We start from the raw sequence: 27,090 nt of genomic DNA, 5'->3' as shown, positions 1-27,090 counted from the left end.
AATATAATCTTAGGAAATACACATAATAGGTTTACAAAACATATAATACATAAATAGATTTAGAAATAATTATTTGTAAAAATAGTATGAAATTAATAATGCATATAAAATTAAGTTAATCTATAAATTATATATGTACAAATATACATAAAAGCATTTGAATGAAATACTATATAAACTATTAGAATAATATAATATAAAGAAGAATTCTAAAATAATAATTTTATAAACACAAAATGAAGTTCCTAAAATAGCTTCATATATACATAAAAACATTAGGTGAATATTAAAACAATAAGTATTTTAAATAGAAAACTCCATTAAGATAATATATGTACAAATATACACAAAAATATTTAAGCAAAATATTATATAAACAGTTAAAATAATATGACATAAAAATAAATTTCAAAATAATGATTTTATAAAATAAAGTAAAGTTATCAAAATGGTTTAACACACATATAAAAAAAACTAAATGGATTTTCAAAATCATAATGAATAGAAGACTCAATTAAAATAATATAGGTACAAGTATATAAAAGATTTGAATCAAATACTATGCAGAATGTTAAAATTATATGATATAAAGAAGAACTTCAACCTAATCATACAAATAAAAATACAGGAAAAAATATTAAAATAAATCAACACATATATAAAAATATTAAATGAATTTTAAAATAATAAGTCATACAAATACAAACTTAATTAAAATTGAATTAAAATAAAAGGGATAATTTATAAATAAAATAAACTACTGGGATTAAAATAGGGACCCATGCGCAATGCTCGCGAATTCACAGGGACCAAAGCTGGAAATATCCCTGATCCCAAAACGCTACGTTGAGGCGCAGGCTAAAATGATATAACACAAACTTTTGGGAGAAATTTAAAGATCAGATAAGATGTCAATAGGAGTCAATTGAAATGCGGCGCCAAGAGGAGGGATTAACCGCGCAAATTACCCATCTGAAGCAAAAGGGCGCGGATCCTCTTTCGGATCGGGTCAACGTGTGGATTCCCCTTCTTTAAACGGCGTCGTTTTTTAACAAGTTATTTAAAACCTCTTTTTCTCCTATGTTCTTTTCCAAATACAACCAACCTTTTAATTTAAAAAAAAAGCCCTGAAATCAATCTACTAGGGTTTCATTAGCACGCAGCCGCAGAACCACCATCATGTTTGGCGACCAACAGCGCGCAAACAGTGCCCCGATCCTGCCGTTGAAAGTGCTCAAACATACCCAAAAGGATTTAGTAAGTGTATTCTTTCTCCTTTTCTTCTTTATTTGAAAAAAAACTTCAAATCTCATGTTATTTTTTAAAAAACGAAAAGAGGTTTATAGAACAAAGAAGCTTTCAATACTGTTCGGCCCCTCGCCCTTACCTTCGCATCTCCGAGGTATTTGGGCTCTCATCGGCGTCAATTCACATACTAAAAAAATCGAGCCAACCAAAAAGAAAATAAATCGAAAGAGAAGGAAAAAGAACTTGAAATCACCTTTGTTAATTTTTTATTGCTTTTCTTCTATTCTGTATTCGTAAGATTTTCCAGTACATTCGGTCGCTTTTCATAGCCGTATTTTATAGAATGAATAAAAATAAAAAATTACATTTTTCTACTGTCATTTGTTGTATTCTGTTAGCCTGCTTTCTTCTCGTGTGTTTTTTTGCAGGTTCTATGGACGCAAGGCTGTACGGAGGAAGAGGCCGTGGAGGCCGTGCGTGGGAACCACTCGTGGGAGCCTTGATCTACTGTTGTTCTAGCGTATTCCGGAAACCTCTAGGATTTCTGGTATTTTCTGTTGTTGGGCCTTTTTTGGGTCATTTCGGGTTTTGGCCATTTGTAAATCGGGCTAGATGTTTTGGACTTGGTATTTTATTTCTGTTTCAGGCTATGTTTTGTTATTGGACTTTGGGTTAATGTTTTGGTTTAATTTAGGCCCAGAATTTTGTAAATGGACATTGGCCTCATAAACACTTTAGTTTATTTATTTCTGTTTGATACATATATTTTTGGTTTTTGGTTTTTTTGATTTATTATAGGCCCGGGCAAATTGGGCCTATTACATTAGCAATATATTTTTTTATATGTTTTGTACTTATTTTAACCAAAAGACAAAAACATATAAATTTCAGTTAACTAATCGAATTAACCAAAATATTTTGGTTCGATTAATGTCTTTAAAAAAATTTTGGTTCGGTTAACGGTTAAAGATTTTTACATTTCGAGTAATTCAATTAATAGTAATTTGATCCTACTATTAACCGAACCAACCGTTTGAGCACCACTAATTCAAACCAAAACCAAGAAAATACGACTCGTCTTGTGAAATTTATACAAAAACATGATATATACTTTTTATTATTAACTGTAATAACATTCATTACGTTCATAATCACAATAAAACTAAAATCATTATCCAAAATATACAATGGTTGGGTTATCATTATGAAACAAAACCTAGGATATAAGCTAATTATTTCGATTAAAAAAAAACTAAGACCTAAAGGAAGATCTCAAAAAAAAAAATTGTAGCATTTTAATGCTAATCCTCCTACTTTCTTTTGTTTCCCATTATTCCCCTCAATGAACAAAATTCTTGCTACAACTCATTGCTTCTTTTCAAGTAATTGTTTGAACCAATAAGCAGACATCTTGGGGTACCTTTTGAGATTTTTGTAATCAACATAAATGATGCCGAACCTCGAAGTATATCCTAATGACCATTCAAAGTTATCTACCAATGACCATGCAAAATAGCCAGTCACGTTGGCTCCTTCATCAATAGCTTTCTTCAACTGAGTCATGTAATCCTTGAAAAACTTTATCCTTGTGGTGTCTTTCAATCCATTTGGAAGTGTAGCATTTCCTGGATTATCCATACCTATATCACAAAATTCATCAATTTTAGTTCATTCCGCAAAGAAAACAAACGCTTAGACCTGAACTCTTCCCACTTGGTTCATTTAATCATCCTTATGAGCCAGAATCTTAACATCCTTTCTGTTGGAAAATATTGCACAAAGTTAATAAACCAAGAATGCGAATTGAATAGCTTAATGTGTGTTGGTCTTTGTGATATCTCTTTGTATAGTGTATCCCGCGGGATTCAACAAGCTCTTCTATTATAAAATGGGAACAAGAATCAACAATAGATCACAAAAAGAATACTCAATAAACTCAAAAGGAAGAGAGGAGAATGATAGAGTTTTTAAGGTGTGTTTAGAGTGAAAGTGAACCATGGTATATATAGAAATTTTACTGGATAAAAATAGCAAAGGGAAGTGGATTTGACTTAGCGAAAAATAGTTTTAAAAAGGTTCAATGAACTTGGGATTGACTAAATATAGCTTAAACTGGTTAAGCTAGTGTTAAATATAGGTGTTACTAGCTAAGTAATTTTTTTTCCTAAACTCTTAAAAATTTAGTAAAAAGAAGTCCAAAAATAAAAGGTGGGCTCGGACACCGCGATATATCACAGTAGGGAAATCTATCGATTTACATTATACTAGCAATTTGGGTCCAGTTCTCATGTGCGTGAGTCCACCTACTTTCTACTTATAAGTAATGGTCTCAAAGTTTTTCTTAAAGAAGTCTAAATTTTTTCAACAACTCCTCACATATTTCAAAAGAATTGCTGAGTATCTTTTATTTAGATATAATGCATTGATTTTGGTATCTTTTGGACTATGAACCAAAATTAGAATGAATGAAACATAATTTACAAAGTAATTAGTGAAACAACAAGTTTCTATGAACCAATAATTCTTTACATAAATTAAAATGATCATAAATCACATTATACATATACTATTGTTATTTGACGTAGTTATGCGCTAATAGGCTATGTGCTTACCTGGTTTTCATGAGTGCTCTAGAGACTTTTCCATAAATCTCAAATAAGCAACCCCACTTCACACTCATAGAGGTTAATATATGAAGTGTATTGTGCAAATTAATACACCACCTATAAAAAATATGGATTTGATTAAGAGTTCTTTTTCTCATCCTCACTTTCTTTATAGTTTTAGCATTATTTACACCATAGGAGGGACATAATTTCTATAGCGTTAAACGAATCAACTAATGACTTCATTATTATACATATAAAACTAGTTCATGGGGTCTTCAATCACATAGGTTGGGTTTCCATCACTTTTGATATCACTATTTTGGTTGTAGTTATATCCCCATCGATATTTATTTACTAGTTTCTTCCCCAAGGGGATTTAGTGAGAAAATTAGCTAAATTCACTTTTAACTACATAATCAATTGATATAACTCCATTATAATTGCTTTATCTCGCCGTCTGTTAGACAAATATGTCTATTTTTACCATCGTAAATTTTATTCTTTGCCATGGTTATTGTCGATGAGCAATCACAATGCATAGACACAGAAGTTGTTGACTTTGTGCCTAATGAAGTACTTGCTACGAAAACTTTCAATGAATCAGCCTCATTACCAACTCCAAAGCAATAAACTAACATCATGGTAGATTTTGCTATAATAGTTGTTTGACTTATCTCCACAATATTGCACCACCATCAAGGGTGAATATATAACCAATAGTAAATCTTATCTCATCTGAATTTGTAATCTAGTTAACATCATTATATCCAAACTTCTTTAGAAGTTTCTTATCTCATTGGAATTTATAAATCCACTAATTTACACTACACTAGCTATTCGGACCTAATTCTCATGCGCGTCAGTCCACCTTCTCAACTTGGTTTTTACTAGCCCAATAAAATATAATGACTTATAAACATTAAGAAATGTGAGATTTGGTTCTTTTGACATATTTCAATTTTTCTTACACCTTCTTCTTATCAGGAAAATAGACTCTTATGGAACAATCATAAACTTTGTATATACCATTCCTAGAATATACTTACCATTTTCTGAAATAATAATATTCAGGTTCCCGTACCGCTCTTTTACATAAGTCACAGCTTTGTACATACCCCAAGGTACAATATAAAGCCACCCAGAATTTGCCTACATAGAGAAAGTTAGAGGCAATAATAAAAGGGAAATAATGAAGAGTGATAGGTTCTAATCCTATTGAAATTACCCTTAAACCAATTTGCACTCCATTCTTTGTGGCTGAAAATTGTGAACACAATGTAAAACATCAATTGCAAATAAATAAATAATTTGTTCACTAGTTATGGCTGAAAGACTTACTAGCAAAGGTTGCATTCCAATCTATCTGGTAGCTTGTGATGTTTGATGGTGTTTCAGGGCTAGAAATATAACGAGTAGTATATTGGTTAATGCCTACATAATCAAATGAGCCATTCACCATCTTAACCTCTTCCTCAGTAAACTTTGGTAGCCTTTCTCCAACTATTTCTTGCATTGTTCTTGGATATTCACCGTATCGAATGGGATGTAGAAACCTATTCGAAAAGTGAATTAAATTTCAGAATTTTTAAACCACACATAAAAAAGGCTATAGAATAGAAGTTTTAACGTAAGATTGAGACATACCAACCAACATGAAAATCTCTAGCTCTTTGAGCTGCATAATTATCAATTTTTGATCTTGTAAGAGGTTCACACCAATTAAAATCCAAGAGAATGCCAATTCTCCCTTTCTGGTTTGCCTGAAGATATATCTAACTTCATATAAGTTTATAATCCTTAGGATTATCACAATCAAACAATTATGATATATATCAATGGTAAATGTAAACAAAACTGTCACCTCCTATTTTTTCACAATGGAAAGATGAATAGACCTGATATTTTTCACGGTATTTTTTCACTACTTTAGCATGGGATAAGATCAAATTATGGCCAACAATGTAAGGTTCAAAGGCTAAATTTCCAGCAGTGCAATTTCCAACTTCCTTAGAACACCTTAAGGGAGGAATGACACCATTATCGAAGCCAAGAGCAGCCACAATCCTTGGTTCATTAAAGGTAAACCAGTTCTTAACTCTATCACCAAATGTCTTAAAGCAAAACTCTACATAATCGACATAATCCTCTCTAAAAGAATCACAAAATTAAATGTTAGCCTCTTAGATAAAATTTTCAAGATTACACAATTACAAGATTACTTAAGTTTCATCAACATAATTAATATTCAACTCATTCAAATTTTTCTGAGTTTCTTTTCATATATTTGGATCATCAAACCCCATATAATGAATTTGTGTCAGAAATAGGCAAAATGTTGTTCTGCTTACACAAATTGGTGGTTCAAGAACCCATTGTACTTCTCCTGAAGAGCTAGAGGGAGATCAGAGTGGTATAAGTTTCCATAGGGAGTAATGCCTACAAAAGTAATAAATTAGCTAAGGTGTTCAATATTTCATAGAAATAAAAAGCCAAGGTCTAGAATCTATGTGCTTAAGGTCCCAAAACCTTGACGCAGTAAAAGGTAATTGTAATGACTTGATTTTCCTCGGTGCTAAAAATTTCAGTATTAAATTTGAATTGGTTAAGTTGAGCTGTCTGAAAATTTTAGATGAGAATGTGATGATTCAAACACAGAATTAGGAAATAAAGTTTATTAGTAATTAAATTTATTAAGCTAGTATATAAATAATAGAAGGACTAAATTGCAAGGTGAGTAAAATGTAGGATGTAATTTAAGCTTAGAGCAAGCCTTTGTTGAGCTATTAAACATGCCCTTGAAAATAATTATTCCTTAATTATATAAGGATAGTGGCCTAACTAGATCATGACCATTAAATTTGCTAAGCCGAAAAATACTAAGAAGGAGTGAATTGATATTTTAAAAATCTTTACAAACTTTTCTAATTAATAAGGGACGAAAAGAAAAGTTTGGACAATTCGATTTATAGTGGTGTGGCCTCAATTGCTTACCTTCTCTACCTTGGTATACCTCAGTCAATGATTTACCAATTCACTATACTTGAAATTATTACTTTTCAAGGAGAAGGTATATGTAACAACTCGTTTTCAGTGAATTTGGAATAGTTGTTTCGGGACTACAAATACAAGGCCAAAAAATTTATTTTAATATTATTTTATGATCTAAAGCATGATGGTATTACTGTATAAAAATTTCGTTGAGAAATTTTACCTTTTACATGTTCAATTCGATTAAAAGGACTAAATTGCGTAAAGTGCAAAAATTGTGTTCTAATAGCTAAAGATGTCTAATAGCTATAGAATTTTATAGTGGAGGTCCTTATATGGTAATTATCCCATTAAAGAGATAGTGGATGTACATGGCTTGACATTAGTGTAATCATTAAATGTTTTAAAGGTTAATTTGGTAAATAGGTAATAAATGATAAATTTAGACACAACAAATATATCATCATTTTCTATCATCTTCTTCAACCTAAAATTAAAAGAGTGGAAAGCCGTGGAAGCTTGAAAATTTCAGCTAGACTAATTCCTTTGCATGGTGAGTGATTTTTGTTCCATTTTTGTTAATTTTATGTTTCCGGGGATCGTTGTAGCTTAATCTAGCTAGCCCGGGGACTAATTTGTGAAACTATTAAATTATTTGAATTTTCCTATTGATGAATATGTTAGGGTTTTGATGTTTAATGGTAGAAAAAGAATGGTTGTTGTTAGATAAACAGCTTTTGTAAAGGAATTTTTGATGAAATTATCAATTAAGGATTAAATTAAGAAATGTGATCAATTGTGTGGTAAAAGTGTGAATTTGTGAAATATATGGGCTGCTATAAGTATGTTAATAGTTCGCAACGCTTGGGTAGGGATAAAATTGAATGAATTTCATTTTTCGAGCCTAGGGACTAAATTGAAAAGAATTAAAAGTATAGGAGCAAAATGATAATTTTTCCAAAAATGTGTGTTGGACTAAATTGAATGTGATTTGTATTGAATTAAGTTAAATTCATTCGTATAGATTGGGTTAGACCTCGTACGGAGTTATATCGAGGCAAAAAAAAAAATCTCGGATTAATCGCCTTCGTATCTACATGCCCTCGTCAAGGTAAGTTCATGTAATTAAATTGTACATTTATATGTTTTAAATTGAATTATATGTTTTTGAATTGATTAATTGCCATGAATGAATACTGATTGCATATCCGACGATGTACGACGACTACCGAGCCCCATTTAAACCTTATGAATTCGTAGGATACAAATGACATGTCATTAGGGTTACCGATCTCAACTATTAAGAGCTTATCGATACTCAGCTCGTATGAGCTTATCATTATTTAGATCGGAGGAGCTTACTGTTTATAACTCGTATGAGCATACATGTACAGAAATTGGCTGATTACAGTTTAGTACACCTCATTTGTACTACTCGTGTATCTAACGATATTCTAAATGGTTCAACGAGCACAGTTCTGTTACAAGCTTATATGAGTTCGATACGAACTAGAATAGGTATTTACGTGAATTACATGGAAATGGTTTATATATGATATATAGACACATGGTATAGATGTTACATGTATATGGAATTTAAATAGTTGTTGAACTTATTCATGATTCTTAGTTTTTATATGAATTACATGGCTAACTTGGTTGATGAATATGTGTTAGGCTTTTGGCCAAATTGAGTTGTGATATGCTTTGGTTTACTTTCTTAAATTGTGGCTGAATGGTAAGTTAAATTCTTTGTTTTACGAACTTACTAAGCTTAAAAGCTTACTCTGTGTTATTTTCCATGTTTTATAGTGATTTGGAAGCTCGTTCAGTTTGGAAGCTTGCCGGAGCTATATCACATTATCTATCGGCTCTTTTGGTACTTTTGGTTATCTAATTTTGGTTATAATGGCATGATAGGTTATTTTGGCTAATAATAGGCTACATGATTTGTTATGTTTTTAGCCATTTGAATTGGCTTGTGTTTTGGTATATTTTGCTATGTATGTATAAATGGCCTTATCATGTTTGATGTGTGGTTTGGTATGGTTAATATGTATTATAATTTGGAGTGATTTAGTGCTTGTTGTGGAAAGCACATATGTGAAATGATGTTAGATTTTGAAAGGTCTGTATTGGTGTTTTTGGTGTACAAGTTATAAGTGACTTATATAACCATTTGATGCTAGAGATCAAGTACATAAATAGTACTAAATGCTATGTTTTGATTTATGATCTATATGGTAAGTTTTAGTACAAATATGCATATAAGTTATCAAACAATTGGATAAATTGAATGTTTAGATTTACATGTTATAAGTTGTCAGTTGAGGTGCCTAAGATCATATTGGTTGTATGTGATAATATTACATGTTTTAAGCTTGATTTTGGATGCCTATTTATGACTTGGTTATATGCAAATTGTTATGTTTAGGTTGGTACCAATTTAGGTGAGAAATATGGCTTGGAAAATGGCCTAATTTTGTCCACACAGGCAGAGACATGGGTGTGTGCCTCAGCCGCGTGTGATGCCCCCTGTATATTTTAAAAGAGCAAGTCAGTATGCTTACACGGCCTAGCACACAGGCGTGTGCATTGGCCGTGCGGCACAAGTCAGTGACTTACACTGGTACGAACACGGTTGTGCGTCCCTATTTCGAATGCCCACACGGCCTAAGACATGGGCATGTCTTTTGGTCGTGTGACCCCTGCAGTTTTGAAAATTTTATAAGTTTCTGAAAAATTCTCTGAACTTCCAATTTAGTCTCGATTTGTCTCTAAGGTGTATTTGGGGCCTCGATGGCTCATATTAGGGAATATATATATAAATTTTGATTGGTTTTTAACATGAATGCTAAATGATATGAAATGTTTGAAATTTCTATCTGTTTTATCTGTAAGTCTGGCAATACTCTATAACCCTATTTCGGCGATGGATACGAGTTAGGGGTGTTATAGTATAACCTTTACAATTGCTATTTTTTTCACAACAATGAGATAAAACCTTACCCCTAATTTTGTGGTTAAAGAACCCTCTAGGTTTTACAAGGTTAAACTATAACCCTTTACAAATTACTTAAGATTTTATACTTCAAAAATCTTAAGTGGCTCTTACAATACAAAGAAAAGATGTAAACAATGAAGACCTCTCAAAGGTGCGTGTTTACAAGTGTTAAGCTTTCTGTGTTTACAAGTGTTAAGCTTTCTGTGTTTACAAGTGTTAAGTTTTCTCCTTTAAAGAATTGAAAAGAAAATGATAAAAAGATCTAACAATAAGCACCTAAAAGATATCTAAAAAAGAAAATGAGAAAATTAAGAATTTAAGGTTTTTCTCTTGACTTCTATGTTTGAATGGTCATCTCTTGTACCTTGAAGTGTTCTTGTGTGTATATATAAAAAGGGAAAATTTTGTTACTGTTTATAGCCGTTGGGGATAACTGACCTCACATCAAATGTAGTAGTAATTTTAGTATATTTTTCACACTTAAAAAGCTTGTTTTCTAGCTGTTTTAATATTAATTATTATATTTTCAATAGTTAGTATGCTAGTAGTAAAAGTTAATAAAATAAACATTTTTACGCATTTTTTTATGTGTTATAACTCGTAAGGCCAATTCGGGGCTCTAGAAATTCTAATAGGTTAATTAAGTGTGCATGAAGTCATTTTGGGCCCAAGACTGCACGGAATGAAGGTCGACACAAGCATCCTGTGGCGCGACACGACAACTGTGAAGCATCCTAGGTCTGAATTACGTGCAACATCCTAACGAGGTAATATTTGGCATCTTGATGTGACGGCAGTAGCTTGTGCGTAGGATGACATCAACAACCTTATTTGCAAGTAATCGAAGGTATCGTTTGATATCGAGCATTTATTAGTATTGGAGGCATATCAGGCATAAAGTGCACATATTTTAGCCTATAAATAAGAGGCTTTTATACACAAATTTTGGCATCAAACACAGAAATTTCTACATATAGTTTTCTTTCTTCAGTTCTTTAGTTTTAGTTTACTTTTATTCTTCCGTAGTTGGAAGATTATATTTCGATGTGAAACGTTTGTTAGTAGAGATTGCTCAAAACTCGCGATTTAATATATTTATTCATGAGCATTCTCTTATCTCTTATCTTCTATTATTTTATTTATCTTCCGTTAATGTAGCCAATTAATGTTTATATGAATATTAGGATAGATTGTTGTGATTTATTTATATATTGCATGATTTGGTTATTAAACTGATTTATTTGTTAAGTGATTATTAATTTGAAATTGGTTGTTTATTCAAGAATACTTAGTATATTAGGGAGTGACGCCCCTAGTAGAATGTAGAATATTAAGACAGGTGAGACCGAGAGGGTATCTTGTCGAGTATAACTTGTGCCAAGTGGTGAGACCGAAAGGGTATTCTTATGCTTAGGAAGAGATTAAGAGGTTGACTTAGGTGGTAATCCTTAGTGAAGATGAGACCAAGAGGGTATTCTTAGCTAAGGGTGGTAAATAACTCAATCAATGATAATTAAATACTTAATTAGATAATTAGGGATTTAATCGATCATAGGCTAGAGGCTCGTATCGCTACAATAGGAATAAGAAATTCCAATAGGTTAATTTAAGTTAGTTAATTTAATTATTTTAATTAATATATTAATTTGGATCAACACTACTAATTCGTGACTTGATTAGATTAATAATTATTTTTTGTAATTAATTTAATAATAATTTCTCCAATCTGTATTCCCTTGGGTACAATCCTAGGAATACTTCTCAAATATTTTATTGTAAACAAAACTATATTACAATTTGACCTGTACACTTGCAAATACCGCACTTAAATATTTATATTTTAATTTGCATGATTTTTACTCTAAACGTTCACACATTTGGAGGCGATCAATAGTTTCTAGCTATTGGAAGCATTGCAGATAGATCCGTATCGATACAACTCACAAGATGTATAAGTAGAAGCAGATTTGTATGGGTAGAAGTCCCCCCAAGTACCGGTAGAAGTATGGAGGTATGCTTGAAGTGCTCTCTTACTTACTTCTACCGGTAGAACTTCCACTGGTAGAACTTCCACCCAAGTATTGGTACAACTTCCCAAACTTATATAAAATGAGTTTAAAAACATTTTAGGTTGACTCAAAAGCATTTAGATAAATTAAAACACATTTAAACATGTTTTTAAGTACTTTTATAGGTCTTTGAAATGATTTAAAAATGTTTAACAAAATTTCTAACAATTATTTTCACCAAATGACTCAAAAAATATAAATAAGATTTTGTCTTAAATGTTGTTATATCAAAAGCTTGGGACATCAAAACTAATAGGACTCCACTAAAGAAGCCATTGGATTAATAGATTTTTCTTAATTTAATTAATTTATTCATGGTAATATGTTGGTGAGTAGGAGAGAGAACCAAATTAAGTCATTTCATCTTCTCTTCTATTGAACCAAAAGAGAAAGAAAGGAGAAAAACTTTCCCAAATTCATCTTCATTGTCGAACCAAATTATTGAGACAACGCTAGGACATTAAGGGTTAAAGGGAAGACGAGGGTCGTTGACAGATATCCTTAATTCGATATGTGTTAACTTAATATGTTCTTATTTTATATTTAACTTGATGTTTAATTATTGATTCAAAGTTATCGTAAATGAAAGCATGACTTAACATATATGTTTTTTTGTGAACATAGTTAATGACAACCCAAGGTATGATAAGTGAACAAGGTAAGTTACTATGCTTTATGCTATGTTTCAAATGAGATGGTTATTAAGTGCTATATTTGTTAAATCAGTGATATAAAAGTTGTGATGGAAACTAAAATGATGCTAATTAAGCTAGATGTTTTTGAAAAATAATTGATGTCAAGAAAGAATAGAAGTGAAATAAGAACAACATCATGAAACATATTAAATTACTTGGGACATGAGATTGAGATGCAATTTTGGAAGGCATATTGATATATGGTAATGTATGAAGTAGGATTTTAATGTGTTAAGTCAAACCAATTCGATAATTAGACTTTAATACTATTGTTATGTGTCATTTTTTTTATGTTTACACCTTTAATTCGAATTATGATAACATTATTGAGCTTCTTTGCTCAACGTTCAATTTTGTTTATCTTCATACATAGGTTTTGACTAGATTTCGATAGTGAAGAGGTCGACAGCATTTAGGACTCAAATTCCAACTCAGCAAAGTTTTTTTTTTATAGTTTTGTTCCATTTTGAAACAAGTTGGCAGGTACCTAAATTTGTTCTTTGATCTGGAGTCCATATTAATTTTTTAGTACCTATAAGCTAATGGCTTGTGAGTAAAGTGTGGTTATATTTGTATAATGATAAGTAATCATGTAATGCTATACTTATGATGAAATACATGACCTTAATGACATGTTTAAGCTATGTTTGATGTCTTACTTACATGCCAAGTAAATGGAATTGATGCAAGAAATTGTGATGTTGAGTACAGGATTGTAACCATGTGTTTGAATGTGGTTGGCTATGCTTAGATGGTGTTTATAACTTGATTTTAGTGTCTCCTAATGTTTGGAAAAGCTTTGGTAGTGTTTTTGGTCAAATTAGGTATGTTTTGGGTCATTTTTGGATCCTGACAAACTTCTACCAATACAAGTGATCAAATGTATCAGTACAAGTCAGTAGCAAAAAATGAACAATAGCAAAGACTTCTACCGATAAAAGTCTAGACTTCTACTTGTACAAGTATGTCAAAACAGGGTTTCTCCCCTACTTTGACTTGTTTTGACCTAGGGAGACCCAAATTTGGTCTAAATTATCTCCAAACACCTAGAACTTATCTAAAAAAATTATTTTAAAGTGTTTGGAATGACTTGAATTTATTTATAATTAAAATGAATGGTTAATATAATATGATAAATGCTTGATGCTTGTGTTGACATTAAAAGAGAAGCTAGTCCGAGTTGTTCCAGAAACGAATGTGGCGCTTCACATTCGAACTCGACGAACGAATTAATATGAGGTGTCATAATAAATATTTCATACGATTACTAAATTGAAAATTGCTATCAAATAATGTAAATTCATTTCATTCACCTTTCTTAACCAAGTAATTGATCATCCTATTGTAATAAGCAACTCCTGCCCAATTCACTTTTCCAACTCCCTCTAAAAAATATAAAATAAATCATACAATTAATTTTAAAATGGTAATTAAAGAAGAAGAAAGCCAAATGAAACAATAATTAAAACAAATTGAGCCATTGTTGCTATACCAGGAAAGATCCTTGACCATGAAATAGAGAACCGATAAGCATCAAAGTTGAACTTTGCCAGTAAATCTACATCTTCCTATAGAAAAATAGTGGGACATGAATTAAAGCAAAACATCTTACTATTAATTAGATCATATTATGATTATATTATAATTTATATTATTTGAAAAAAGAGTGTGTTAGGAATTTTAACTATCTATGTTCCAACAATTAGGATAGTTGTTTTGGGATAGTGAAAGAAGATTGACATATTTGGATATTTTTAAATGTTCTAAGTAGAAAAAAAAAGGAAAAAAAAGGAGAAATTTGGGCTACACTATAGAATTATCATTTTTATCTTTTTCGAATGGAATGAAGAAGTAGAGAAGCTTGAGATAATTGAATATGTTTATCATTATCCTATTTTTATCTCTTAAGAGAGTATTTGAAGTTGCTAGAAGACTTATTCATTAAGTCTTTTATAAGATAATTACTCAATATAATTTAAGTGATAATTCCAGCTTTTAGATTTAAGTTTAAAGTCTATCAAGATGACTCTTGTATTTATCTATAAATAGGCTATTGATTGACTTCCTCTTTAGTCATTTGAGTGTATTCAGACATTCTTTGTTTACGGTTTCACTTATTGTTTAGGAATTTTAATGGGGATTTTTTATAAGGAGATATTAGATGTAATGTGAGATATTTATGGAGAGTAATTTATTACAATTTAGGTCTGACATTAGGACCTATAATTATTCATTGAGAGAGAGAGAAGATTAGGTTTTAGCCAGTAGTTGTACTGAATAAATTGTTGAATAAAATCATTTTCTAAGTAAGACTCCACAGATGTAGGATTAGTGAATCTGAATTGTGTTACAAATATTATGTAATAATTTTCTCCTTATTTATCTTTTTGACTCACGTTTTAAATTTGTTAAGTGAACTCTCTAGTTTTATTCCAACTTTTGTTCTAACAATAGATAATACAAAATTATTTTAAACTAGTGCAAATTGAAGATTTTTTTAGAGTGCAACAAAATTTTAAGTTACCTTGTAATGGTGGTACTGATCATCAGCCACATCAGCAGTATCATTATTGGCAATGTGGCCTGTTCCAACATTTGCAAACGTACAGAGTAGTAACACAATTTACTAAAAATATATACTGTAATTAATTGGGTAATGTTTTATGTGACATCTTACTATAGTGAATTTTGTAGAATTTTTAAAATAAACTATTATGGTTAAAAGATAAAAATAGGAGATTGTAATCATTTAATTAAGAAATGTCAAAAATTAAGAAATTGTTTAAATCAGCTATTAAATATGTTACTTTTCTATGAAATCGGTTTCTCTCTTTCTTTAGTGTTAAAATCAACTTAATCGAAAATCTATATTTTTTAATGTAGATTCTATGGCATAGTCAACTGTGAATTAATTTTTTTTTCTCCCTTTTTATTTCAACCATTGATTCAAAAAGATTTTAGAAGTCTCATGATGGGATCTTTAAATACATATAACCAATTAATTGCTAATTTCTAGGTAGAAACAATTAATTATATAATAAATGACGCCAAACAGTAGACATCCCACGAACACTCTCTTAGGCAAGGTGATACTCCACAAGCATTTTTATTTTATAATTGTGTTTTGTCGACAAATTTAGGTAAAAAGATTTTTATTATTTAATAAATTGATCCTCTAAAAAAAGTGAAGTAATTTAATTACCATTAATTTTAAGAGTGAAAAATAAAATTTGACATTTATTCTACCTTTTATCGGTATAATAACAATTTATTTCTCAATCTTTAAAACTTTTATTAACTTTATTCTATTTATAAGAAATTTATGACTAAATAATAATTTTATTATTTTTAGATTTGTTGATTTTTTTTATAATTGAGATCAAATTAATAAGATATGTAAATATTAAAATTTAAATTTATTATTACATTAATTAAAAGTAAAATAAATTGTCGAAAAAAGTGAGGTTATTATTAATTGTATTTAGGTATGCACTTTCATTCACGAAATTACTCCGCTTTTTGTTAGAGGGAACAATTTATTAAATATCAAAATTAAGAGGGATTGAAGAGGTCTTTTACCCTAAATTTATCAAGTTTCGTTCAAATTTTCAAAAAAATAAAAAAGGTAAATTGCACCCAATGCCACTAAACTATTATTAAGTTGACTTTGTTGTCACTCAACTTCAAAAAGTTATAAAATGGTCATTTAACTATTCAAAAGTTTTCATTTAAGTCATTGAACTATTCAAAAGCTTTCATTTAAGTCATTAAACTATTAAAAAAAAAATTTTAAGTCACTAGATTGTTAATTTTTTTTTTTAAAAGTCCAACTAACAAACTCCAGGTGACAATTCGACGACTGGTGCTGTAGATCAATACACATCGATAAGGAGAAGAACATATCTTAGATTCAAGTCGATCAGAGAGATAGTGTTAAAGATCGAAGAAAAAAGTTGTTTAAATTTTAATTCATAAATTCGTGACATTTAAATTTATTTTATAATAAAAAATTGAAATGCAAAAGAGAAGGGAAATGAGAGCTTTTAATTAGTGTAGACAGCGCGAATAGAAAAAAAAAACCATACAACAACGATTTTAACAGCTCATTGACTTAAATAAAAAACTTTGGAATAATTCAGTGACCATTTTGTAACTTTCTAAAATTGAATGACTAAAACATAAACTTATTAATAGTTTAAAAACATTATCCGATTTAAGAAAAAAGAAATCAGCTCAATTTGAATCCACAAAACAGTCATATATACTCAAGTTGATTTGAATTAGAATCGATTTCAAATTTAGAGGTATTAATTAGTATTAGTATTGCCTGGTTGTTTTACATAAACATCCCAAATGCTAGGTCCTCGGCCACCCTTATTAGCCATCCCTTCAACTTGATAAGCTGAAGTTGAAGTTCCGAGCACAAAGCCCATCGGAAAGCTCTCTCTGCTAAGCCTTCCAGTGTCCATCACCGCCACATTTCCGATGCCGATGATCACAGCAAAAGCGAAGCATAACAGCAATCGCTTCATCACTGTAACTTTAACTGTGAAAAATCAAAGAAAACGTAGAAAACTAACAGTCAATGAATGAATGAACAGCTATTTATAGATAGGATTTTTTTTTTTTAATGGCATAGAATGAATGATGGTCCACACAACATTTAATGTATTTGATAGTTAATTTTCACAAATTTGGATTTTAGTTTAGTTAATTTAAGATAACAATTAATTTATTTAAAAATTAATAATGATATAATTTCTTTTATAAGTAAAATTTAATAATTTAAAAATCAAATTTAAATCATTCTTTGGAAAACAATTAAATTTAAATCGAATCGAATACTATTTATAATTAAAATTAAATTTTTATGTCAATTTTACTATTTATGTTATGAGTTCGTGATCTATTTACTATAACAATTAGAAATATTTCAGAAATATATATATTAAGCTGTTCGATTCCACTTTGAAGACTTTTCTTTTACTGGATTATTGCTAATATAATTATAAAAATTAATTTTTCTGAAACTAAATTTCAGCTAACCTAATACCAACCCTTCACTATATTCTTTAAACAATGTATTACATCTACTTTAAGAGTATCTATGTTACAACTGATTTATTTATTCTATATAATGTATTAATCTATTCAACTGGTTAATAATTTTAAAACTACTCTTAAAACCTACCAAATTTTATAAAATTTTATTTTCAATGTAGTTGAAAGTTTTTTAAAATTTTGTCTACTAAATATTAATAGAATATATTATGAACCATGAATATCCATATTTCGCAATAACATTCATTACGTTTATAATCATAATAACCGCACCGCATCTAAAATACACAACCGTCACTTTATCAGTATGAAACAAAACCTAAGATACAACCTAATTATTTGGATTTAAAAAGGGAAAAAAAAAAAAAAAAAAAAACTAAGGCCTAAGGGAACATCTCAAAAGAAAACTTCTAGCATTTTCAATGCTAATCCTCCTACTTTTTATTTTGTTTCCCATTATTCCCCTCAATGATCTAATTCTTGCTACAATTCATTGCTTCTTTTCAAGCAATTGTTTGAACCAATAAGCAGACATCTTGGGATACCTCTTGAGATTGTTGTAATCAACGTAAACGATGCCAAACCTTGAAGTATATCCTAATAACCATTCAAAGTTGTCCAACAACGACCACGCAAAATAGCCAGTCACGTTGGCTCCTTCATCAATAGCTTTCTTCAACTGAGTCATGTAATCTTTGAAAAACTTTATCCTTGTGGTGTCCTTCAATCCATTTGGAAGTGTAGCATTTCCAGGATCATCCATACCTACATCACAAATTTCAACTCAATTCAATTGGTTCATTCAATCACCGGTATAAACACTTAAAAAATAATCGTATACTTACCATTTTCCGAGATAATAACATTCATGTCCCCGTACCGCTCTTTTATATAAGTCACAGTTTTGTACATACCCCAAGGTACAATGTAAAGCCACCAAGAATTTGCCCTTGGACCAATTTGCACTCCATTCTTTGCATCTACAAATTGTGAACACAATGTAAAACATTGGTTTCATTATGTTCACTAGTTATGGTAAGAAGACTTACTGGCAAAGGCTGCATTCCAATCTGATTGGTAGCTTGTAACATTTGATGGTGATGTGGGATTAGAAATATAGCTAGTAGTATATTGATTAATGCCTACATAATCAAACGAACCATTCACCATCTTAACCTCTTCCTCAGTAAACTTCGGCAGCCTTTTACCGACTATTTCTTGCATTGTTCTGGGATACTCGCCATATCGAATGGGATGTAGAAACCTATACGAAAATTGATTAATAAAGTAGACAATAATCCTTTTTCACTACAAAAAAGATTCTAGAAACATACCAGCCAACATGAAAATCTCTAGCTCTTTGAGCTGCATAGTTATCAGCTTTTGATCTTGTAAGAGGTTCATACCAATTAAAATCCAAGAGAATACCAATACTCCCTTTTTGCTTTGCCTAGAGATATATCCAGGTTCATATCAGCCTAAAATAGCCAGGATTATCAAAATCAATTATTACAATTGGATAGATGAATGGACCTGGTATTTTTCACGATATCTTTTAACTGCTTCAGCATGGGATAAGATCAAATTATGTCCAACAATGTAAGGCTCAATGGCGGAGTTTCCATCAGTGCAATTTCCAACTTCTTTGGAACACCTTGAAGGAGGATTGATGCCATTATCAAAGCCAAGAGCAGCCACGATCCTGGGTTCATTGAATGTAAACCAGTTCTTGACTCTATCACCAAATGTCTTGAAACAAAACTCTGCATAATCAGCATAATCTTCCCTGAAAAAAACTCACAACAAAACTTTCAAAATTACACAATTACAGAGTATTTGAATTATCTTATCCTCATATAATGAATGTCAAAAACACGTTGTACTTACACAATTTGACGGTTCAAGAACCCATTGTACTTCTCCTGAAGAGCTTGAGGGAGATCATAATGGTACAAGTTCCCATACGGAGTAATACCTACAAAAGCAATGAATCAGCTTAAGACAATGCCAAAATGCAGAAATACGAATATTTTATAACTCAAATTCATTTGATTTACCTTTCTTAACCAAGTAATTGATCAACCTATTGTAATAATCAACTCCCTCCCAATTTACTCTTCCAACACCCTCTACAAAAATATAAAATAAATCAATGGGCTAATTTGAAAAATAGTAATTCAAGGAAAAAAAATTAAATTAAAACAAATAGAGCCCTTGTTGCAATACCTGGAAAGATCCTTGACCATGAAATAGAGAACCGATAAGCATCAAAATTGAAATTTGCCAACAAATCTACATCTTCCTATGGAAAAATTAATGGAAACACATTAATGTTTGTTTTAATTTCTATTGCTGGAAAAAAATAAACAAACAAAATTTTAAGTTACCTTGTAATGGTGGTACTGGTCAACAGCAACGTCAGCAGTATCATTATTAGCAATATGGCCTGAAATTACGAGACAAATTTTAATTACTGTCGTAATTAATTACTAATTTTCTGGGTAGAAATAATTAATTATATAATAAATATACCAAAACAGTAGACATCCCACGGACAATCTCTTGGGCAGGGTGATATTCCACGTGCATTTTGTTTTAAAATTATTATTTATTGATAAATTTGGTATAAAAATCTTTTCAATCTTTAAATTTTTATTTTAAATTAAATTTTTAAAATAATTTTTTCACTATCAATTTTGAAAATAAGAAAAGACAATTAATAATTATTTTTATTTTTCAATGGTATAATAATAAATTTAATTTTAAATTTTATAATTTTAATTTTAATTTTAAAAAATCACGACAAATTTATAATTTTTAGCTTATAAATTTTTAAAATCAAAATAAAATTGAAAGAATATCAAAATATTAATGTCTAAATTTGTTATTAATTGATGAAAAAAGTGAACATCAGTACTAATTGTCGTTAGTTGCTTATCATTGAAACTGAGTTGTTCCATTCTTTTAAGAGGGACCCATCCACTAAATATCACATTTTTAAAGTAACTGAAGAGGTATTTTACCATAAATTCATCAATTTTGACTCAAATTCCAAATAAAAAATAAAAACGAAATGACTGAAATCAGGTCAATTAATCCAGCAAACAATTATCTAAAAGATTTAAACAAGAATCTATTAAGCTGAATTAGTATGAGTGTCAGTATTACCTGGTTGTTTAACATAAACATCCCAAATGCAAGGTCCTCGGCCGCCTTTATTAGCCATCCCTTCAACTTGATAAGCTGAAGTTGCTGTGCCGAACACAAATCCCTTCGGAAAACTGTCTCTGCTAAGCCCTCCGGTGTCCATCACGGCCGCATTTCCGATGCCGACGATCACAGCAAAAGCAAAACATAACAGCAATGGCTTCATCACTGTAACCTAAAGTTAACTGCAAAAAATCAAAGAAAACGTGGGAAACTAAACAGTCAATGAATGAATGATTGAGATTGTGAACAAGGACACAGCTATTTATAGATAGGGTTTTTTTTATTTTACTTGGTTCATGTCAGTTTTGATTTTTGTTTTCTTTTTAAATGGAATATTTTATATTATATACTTTTTCATTGTCATTGTTCATTATCAAATATTTTAACTTTTTGTAATTACTATTTAATTTTATCTTTTCCTGTCCATCGTAACTCTATTTTTAAAATTTACACAATAACAACTTTAATTATTAATATTTATAAATTATATTAATTTAATATTAATTTTTCACGATTATATATTATTATTTGTAAGTTTTTTCACTAATTTATTTATAAAAGTATTTAAAATCAGATAAATTTAAATAATTATAATATTTAAAACTTTGTCAACAATCATTGAATCAAAATTAAATCAAATATTATGATTGTAGTAAGTCATTGATTTTCTATTAAAATAATTTCAACATACATTCAACTTCGAAGATTATACTTCATTTGTAAGTGATTTTAGAGTTCTCTATAATATTAATTGATATATTATTTATAATAACATTATATTAAATATTGCAACTGATTAATTTCTTTAATGCATTAAAAGAGAAAATTATTTATTATCCATAATAATTTTAAAACAATCGCCAGTAAATTCTCTTATTTATTTTATAGAATTTAATTTTCAATGTACTAAAAAGATTTTTATTTTCTAAATATTAACTGAAAATATTTCAGATTCAACTCTCTTTTGCATTTATTTGCCAAGTCTAGGCTTATCCTGAGATTCCGGTCCGGGATCTGGTAATCAAAATCCCGGAAAATTCTTAACTTATCTATAAAATAAAACCCACGTCATACTTTTTAAATAATTTAGGATTAATTTCATCACATATTCCAAACTATAATCTATATTTTAAATTGGTCCAAACTCATGAAATGTTTTGATCAATATCTTGAAAGTCGGACTAATTTAGATCACTGGTTCTTTATTCAACCAGTTTGACTGTCGATCCAATAATAATAATTATAAATCAATTCAACTACTTTTGTTTTATTAGTTTTGAATTGCCTACTTAGTGATCGGTTCAATCCCATTATTTGAAACGGTATACCGGTCGATTCCCAATCCAACAGTCCAACCAACTAGTTCGGTTTGATTCCAATAACATTGGTTCTAATTAAACCCTCAAAGTATTAATATTGTATCAATCAAGTCCTTCTCATTGTCAACTTGAACATTAAATCCTATCTTTGGATATAATGACATAGATCAAATTTTAAATGTATTTATACTTGCTATATAAATATCTTATATGTAATACGTTAAAAATTACAATATTATAAATTTTAAGAGGGCTGTTTTTAAAAATTATTCTCAATCAATTTATTTTCCATCAAGCATCAAAAATTTCTAAGGGAAAACTGATTTCAAGAATTGAATTAATTACGAGTGTTTGTTTTCTAAAAATTGATTTGTAAATCATCAAATTTATTATAATTAATCAAGTTAAAACTGTTATTTTCTCCAAATTTTTTGTGAATAAAGAGAAGGAAGAAAACAATGGGATTGCTATGAATTGAGGGAATCAAGCCGAGGTATAGGGTTCTCATTCTCTCATATTTCAAACATATTACGAAAGATCAAGACACCAAACTTTACCATATTTATAGCAAATCTCATCCACAAACTATACCATAACTAGTTACATATCATAGAAGCAGCTCAACTCTACTATCACTCCAACCAGACAAACTTCTGTTAGTATAATGTAGGTTACACCTGCACAACAAAACCTGGAATTCCCTTCACAAGCTCATGTTTTAGTATTTCCAATTCGTCCCTTGAAATAACTACGAAAATCACATACTCCAACACTAGTAATGTATCGAGCTATGCTCCATGAGATTGCATTTCAGAAGGATCTATTAAACCTTCTAATACAACAAGTTGATCCAGTAAAGCAAGCTTCTCTTCTTCGAGTGCCTTGACTTCATCTTCAACATCTTTAAGCTCTTTACCTAATGTAAAGCTTTCTTCTTCCAATAGCAAATACTTACGCCTCAGTACGCGGTACTCATTCCCGGATGTACAAGAGTCTGGTAATGAATCTGAGTTAGATCTCTCAGGTTGCTGAAATATAGGAGAGATTTCATTCTTCGAGTTCCTTTTCGATGTCTTTTTCCCTGTTCTTAATAGTACAGATCCCTGTACCTGTTGAGCCCCTTTGATATCATTCCTTTCCAACGGAAACAGCGGCGCTTTGTTAGCAGAGCTTTTCTTTTTCCGTATCTTAGGATTCAAATCTTCCTCTAACAGCAGCACCCTCGGATCTTGCATTCTCTCACTGATGAAAACACAACATAAGAATTAAAGAACAGGCATATAAGTTTTTCTATATAGCAACTTAGAATAATTTAAACAAGCATAGCTTTCATGATATTCACCGATATTGTACTTATCCAGAAACAATTCTTTATGCATGTACGAGCGAGGCACAAAGCATAACAAGCATACAGGCACAACATATGGCTAACGGAGTATCAAACCTTCTAAAAGCTAGCAAAGATCATTCTATTTCAGTTTATGCAATACTACTATGATCATCCAACTCATCCCTGAATCCCATTTCAACGTTTTTTTTCTTGGTCATAACCAGGCTATCCACCGCCAGCAGCAGTGACTAATCCCCTCGCCACAGGTGCTCTCCGAAAAGATAAATGGCTGGCCATGAAATGTGTTCCATTCCCGTGAGCGGGGATCAAACCTCTGACTACATGGTTAAAGGATAAGGTAAGCAACCACCACACCTCATGGTTCCTTTTCAACTTCAACAGTTCAACCCTCGCTACATAGAAGCCATAGCACATGATAAAAAAATACATACATACATATATATTTCTCATCAATGTCCTATACCTTATCGGCTTATCCACCCAGAATAAGATAGGATTAAGGTTAAATCGCCTCATCTTCCTCCTAACTTACCCTATACTCTTGAGGTTTACTAATGATTCAAAGTTCATAATATCGAAGTCGCCAAGGGGGCATTCAGAACAGTTAAAAACCGATTAGTATTAAGTGCCCTCTGAAAGCTACCCGAGATCATACAACATCAGTTTATGCAATATCCCTACAATTAACCAACTCATCCCTGAATCCAATTTCAACTTCAAAGCTGGCTATGTAGAAGCCATAACATATGATAAAAAGATACCGTTAATATCGACCCAGAATCAGGTCTCACATTCTTCCTCACTTACTGGTTCAATGATAATTCAAAGTTCAAACTAATATCGTAGTCCCGAAGACGGTGTTCGGAACAATTAAAAACAGATACGAACTAGGTTCAAATACAGGGTAACTACAAAAAAAGACACTGTGAATGAACTATAATACCCAAATTAACACATAAACAACCCAGATTTTAATCTATCACAAATAGAACCATACAACCGCTCAAATCATTGACTAAACATCCAAAACTCCTCAATTACAAAACAATAAACCCTAACCATTGTACAAGAAAAAGCTAATTACGCCCTAAATTTTCAGGTTACAACAGCAGAAATACAACAGGAAAAAATATATATACAACCTATGAATATGAATAGGGATTTGATCATCAAGAACCCAAGATTCAAAAACAGAAATTCATAAAAAAGTGATAATTTTTAATGAGAGAAATATTACCTTGGGGATTGGATTAACAACCAAAGGGAGGGGAATTGGGTGAGTTTTGAGATTGAGGGTTTTGTTTTGGGGGGGCACAAAGAGAAATAAAAGAGGGAAAATATGATATAAAGGAAAGATTTTTTTAGGACGAAACCGTAATACCTTGTATTACCAGGACTGTTCGTGTTTGACTATGTTCTATTTTCCCGAATGTTTTTTTCTTCTTTTTTTTAAATTCACAGTAATAATTACAGTAATGGTGGATTTATCTGAATAAAGACGTTTAAGGATTCGACTACTCTCATATTTTAATATAGTTTTTAAATGATTTAAGTAAATAAATTAAAAGATGTTACATTCAAACTGATTATCTCTACATTGCCTTAACACATTGGAACAAATCATTTCTCTTTGGGCTGATTTTGGCAGGATTGTCGAGCAATATTGGCGTGAGCCTACTAATCGGGACCCAATGCAACCATTTTTCTACAAGATGAAAAGACTTGAAGCTGGGTTGAAGGAATCAATATCCACTCATTTTAGTAAAGTCCCATGGAAAGTGATTGAGAAAAGGATTGAGTTGGAAAATTTCCAAAGCAAATGTCAAGTGAACCTACTGAAACACTGATTAAGACAGAGAAAAAGGTTGTTGCTGAAATATACACTCTTTTAGTAGCAGAGGAAAAACTTTATAAGCAAAAATCAAGAGTGCAATGGGTGGAGGGGGATCAAAATACTTGCTTTTTTAAAAAAAAGCAAAGTACTCTTCAAACTCTCTGTGACTCTGCTAGAAGGAAATTGGATTCGATAGATGGAACTTCTGAGAAGGTAATTTGTTTTTCAAGGATACATTAGGCGCTAAGGATGTAGAAGTTAGTGGAATCTCTAATAAGTTAATGGCTGATTTATTACAGGTTTCAGTGGACGAAGACCATAAGAATGCTCTTGAGGAAATAAAAAATATAGTTTTCTCTATGCACCCTAACATACCTCCTAGCCCTAATGGTTATTCAGTTGGTTTTTTCAGAGAAATTGAAGGATTGTGGGTTCAGCCTTTGTGGAAGCTATTAACTGCCTTTAATTCCAAAAAATCCGAGTTACATGACAGACTTCCTACTAGGAGTAGGATTTGCTCTTAGGGTCTTCAAAATTGTGTTTTGTGTGGTGAAGCTCATTACTCACTGGAAGGCATGTGGTTGCCTTGATGTTCACTGTTCTTGGCAGAATTTGATTCGATGATTAATGGAAAATTGCAAGGGCAAAGCTTTAAAAGCCACTATTCTTAGGCTGCCTTGGAGTGCTTTTATTTACGTGGTATGGCAAGAAAAAGAATGGGAAGAATTCATAGTAGAAATCAAAGGCAACCTCAACCTCTTTTTCTGCTGGTGAAAGGTCTTGTTAGGGATAAGATAATTGGAAGTAAAGTAGTTATATAAAAAAAAAAAAGAGTAAACTAACTTAGTCTTTGTCATGTTTCAAAAATAACAAAATTTCATACTTTTATATCAAAAACACTATTTTTAGTTTTTTTTCCTATAATATTTTTATTATAGTTTCTTTATGTGTGAAAATTCCTACTGTAAATTCTAATATGCAAATTTCAACTATTCAATTTTATCTACTCTAGATCAAGAAGATAAATTATAATTACTACTAAAATTAAACTAAACAAATTATGAAATTTCTATTAAACTAAAACAATGAAAATCTATAAAATTTTCAATTAATTTTAACATCTTAGAACTCTAACTTCACCTATATTAGTTAATCAATTATCTTGTTCAATTGTTCAATCTATGTAATTACTATCACCTGATTTATTGATATTAACTAGACATTTCCAGTATCTAGCTAAGTTAATCTCCCTTCCCCACTAGCTATATTCCTATACTAGGAATATTGAGCAAAGTCACTACGAACAAACCTATTGGATTGATTAGGGTATTAGGTATATTTTTATCCTAGCCACAAATCAACTTGTTCGTTGATGCTACTGAAGTTAATCCTAATCTATTCAGTCGAGATCTCAACCTTAATTCTTTCTTTCAACACAAATTAAGATTATCAAATAAATGCAACTTGGTGATCAAACTAGAAGATTAAATAAGCATAGGGCTAAATAAATAATTAATAGAAATCAAACAATTGAAAAAAAAAAATTAATTAACTAAGAAATAAAACTCATCATTGTTTCTAGAAAGAGAGTTCTAGTTCATGGTGATTTAAGAAAACAACAAAAGAAAGAATTCAAAACAAATTTGCACTGATAAAAAGTAAAAAGAAATAATCTAAAGAGAAGAATATTTATCGAATTAAT

General features: G+C 30.6%; 3 protein-coding genes and 1 long non-coding RNA gene across 5 annotated transcripts; 1 reads left to right on the top strand and 3 right to left on the bottom strand.

Annotated features, from left to right (window-relative positions):
* The first annotated feature begins 903 nt into the window (after positions 1-903).
* LOC108480970 (uncharacterized) lies at positions 904-2,009 on the top strand. Its single transcript, XR_001870728.2, has 2 exons — positions 904-1,257; positions 1,677-2,009. It is a non-coding gene; the product is annotated as an uncharacterized LOC108480970 (long non-coding RNA).
* A 604-nt stretch (positions 2,010-2,613) lies between these two features.
* On the bottom strand, positions 2,614-17,263 carry LOC108476984 (beta-glucosidase 44-like). Its single transcript, XM_017779384.2, has 11 exons — positions 16,941-17,263; positions 15,138-15,196; positions 14,106-14,181; positions 13,927-13,998; positions 6,206-6,293; positions 5,753-6,005; positions 5,502-5,617; positions 5,196-5,410; positions 5,083-5,114; positions 4,904-5,006; positions 2,614-2,888 (listed from the first exon to the last, which is right to left on the bottom strand). Exons 1-11 carry the CDS (start codon positions 17,143-17,145, stop codon positions 2,614-2,616), a joined length of 1,494 nt encoding a protein of 497 aa, XP_017634873.1. The 5' UTR covers positions 17,146-17,263.
* A 640-nt stretch (positions 17,264-17,903) lies between these two features.
* Positions 17,904-21,198, bottom strand: LOC108457492 (beta-glucosidase 44-like). 2 transcript variants are annotated; one of them, XM_017756598.2, is made up of 10 exons: positions 20,843-21,198; positions 20,062-20,120; positions 19,901-19,976; positions 19,732-19,803; positions 19,562-19,649; positions 19,208-19,460; positions 19,009-19,124; positions 18,724-18,938; positions 18,520-18,654; positions 17,904-18,439 (listed from the first exon to the last, which is right to left on the bottom strand). In XM_017756598.2, exons 1-10 carry the CDS (start codon positions 21,045-21,047, stop codon positions 18,165-18,167), a joined length of 1,494 nt encoding a protein of 497 aa, XP_017612087.1. In that variant the 5' UTR covers positions 21,048-21,198; the 3' UTR covers positions 17,904-18,164. The 2 variants fall into 2 exon arrangements, with proteins under 2 accessions (XP_017612087.1, XP_052886680.1); XM_053030720.1 differs by having other exon boundaries at positions 18,589-18,654.
* A 1,533-nt stretch (positions 21,199-22,731) lies between these two features.
* LOC108457500 (uncharacterized) lies at positions 22,732-25,181 on the bottom strand. The gene is made up of 2 exons (XM_017756612.2): positions 24,792-25,181; positions 22,732-23,445 (listed from the first exon to the last, which is right to left on the bottom strand). The coding sequence occupies exon 2, from the start codon at positions 23,436-23,438 to the stop codon at positions 22,992-22,994; it is 447 nt and encodes a 148-aa protein (XP_017612101.1). The 5' UTR covers positions 23,439-23,445; positions 24,792-25,181; the 3' UTR covers positions 22,732-22,991.
* Positions 25,182-27,090: the final 1,909 nt, after the last annotated feature.

The sequence above is a fragment of the Gossypium arboreum genome, chromosome 7 (assembly GCF_025698485.1).
Source record: "Gossypium arboreum isolate Shixiya-1 chromosome 7, ASM2569848v2, whole genome shotgun sequence".
Lineage (NCBI taxonomy): Eukaryota > Viridiplantae > Streptophyta > Magnoliopsida > Malvales > Malvaceae > Gossypium > Gossypium arboreum.
Note: the sequence above shows the minus strand (reverse complement) of the source record. Positions and strands in the feature narration are given on the sequence as shown.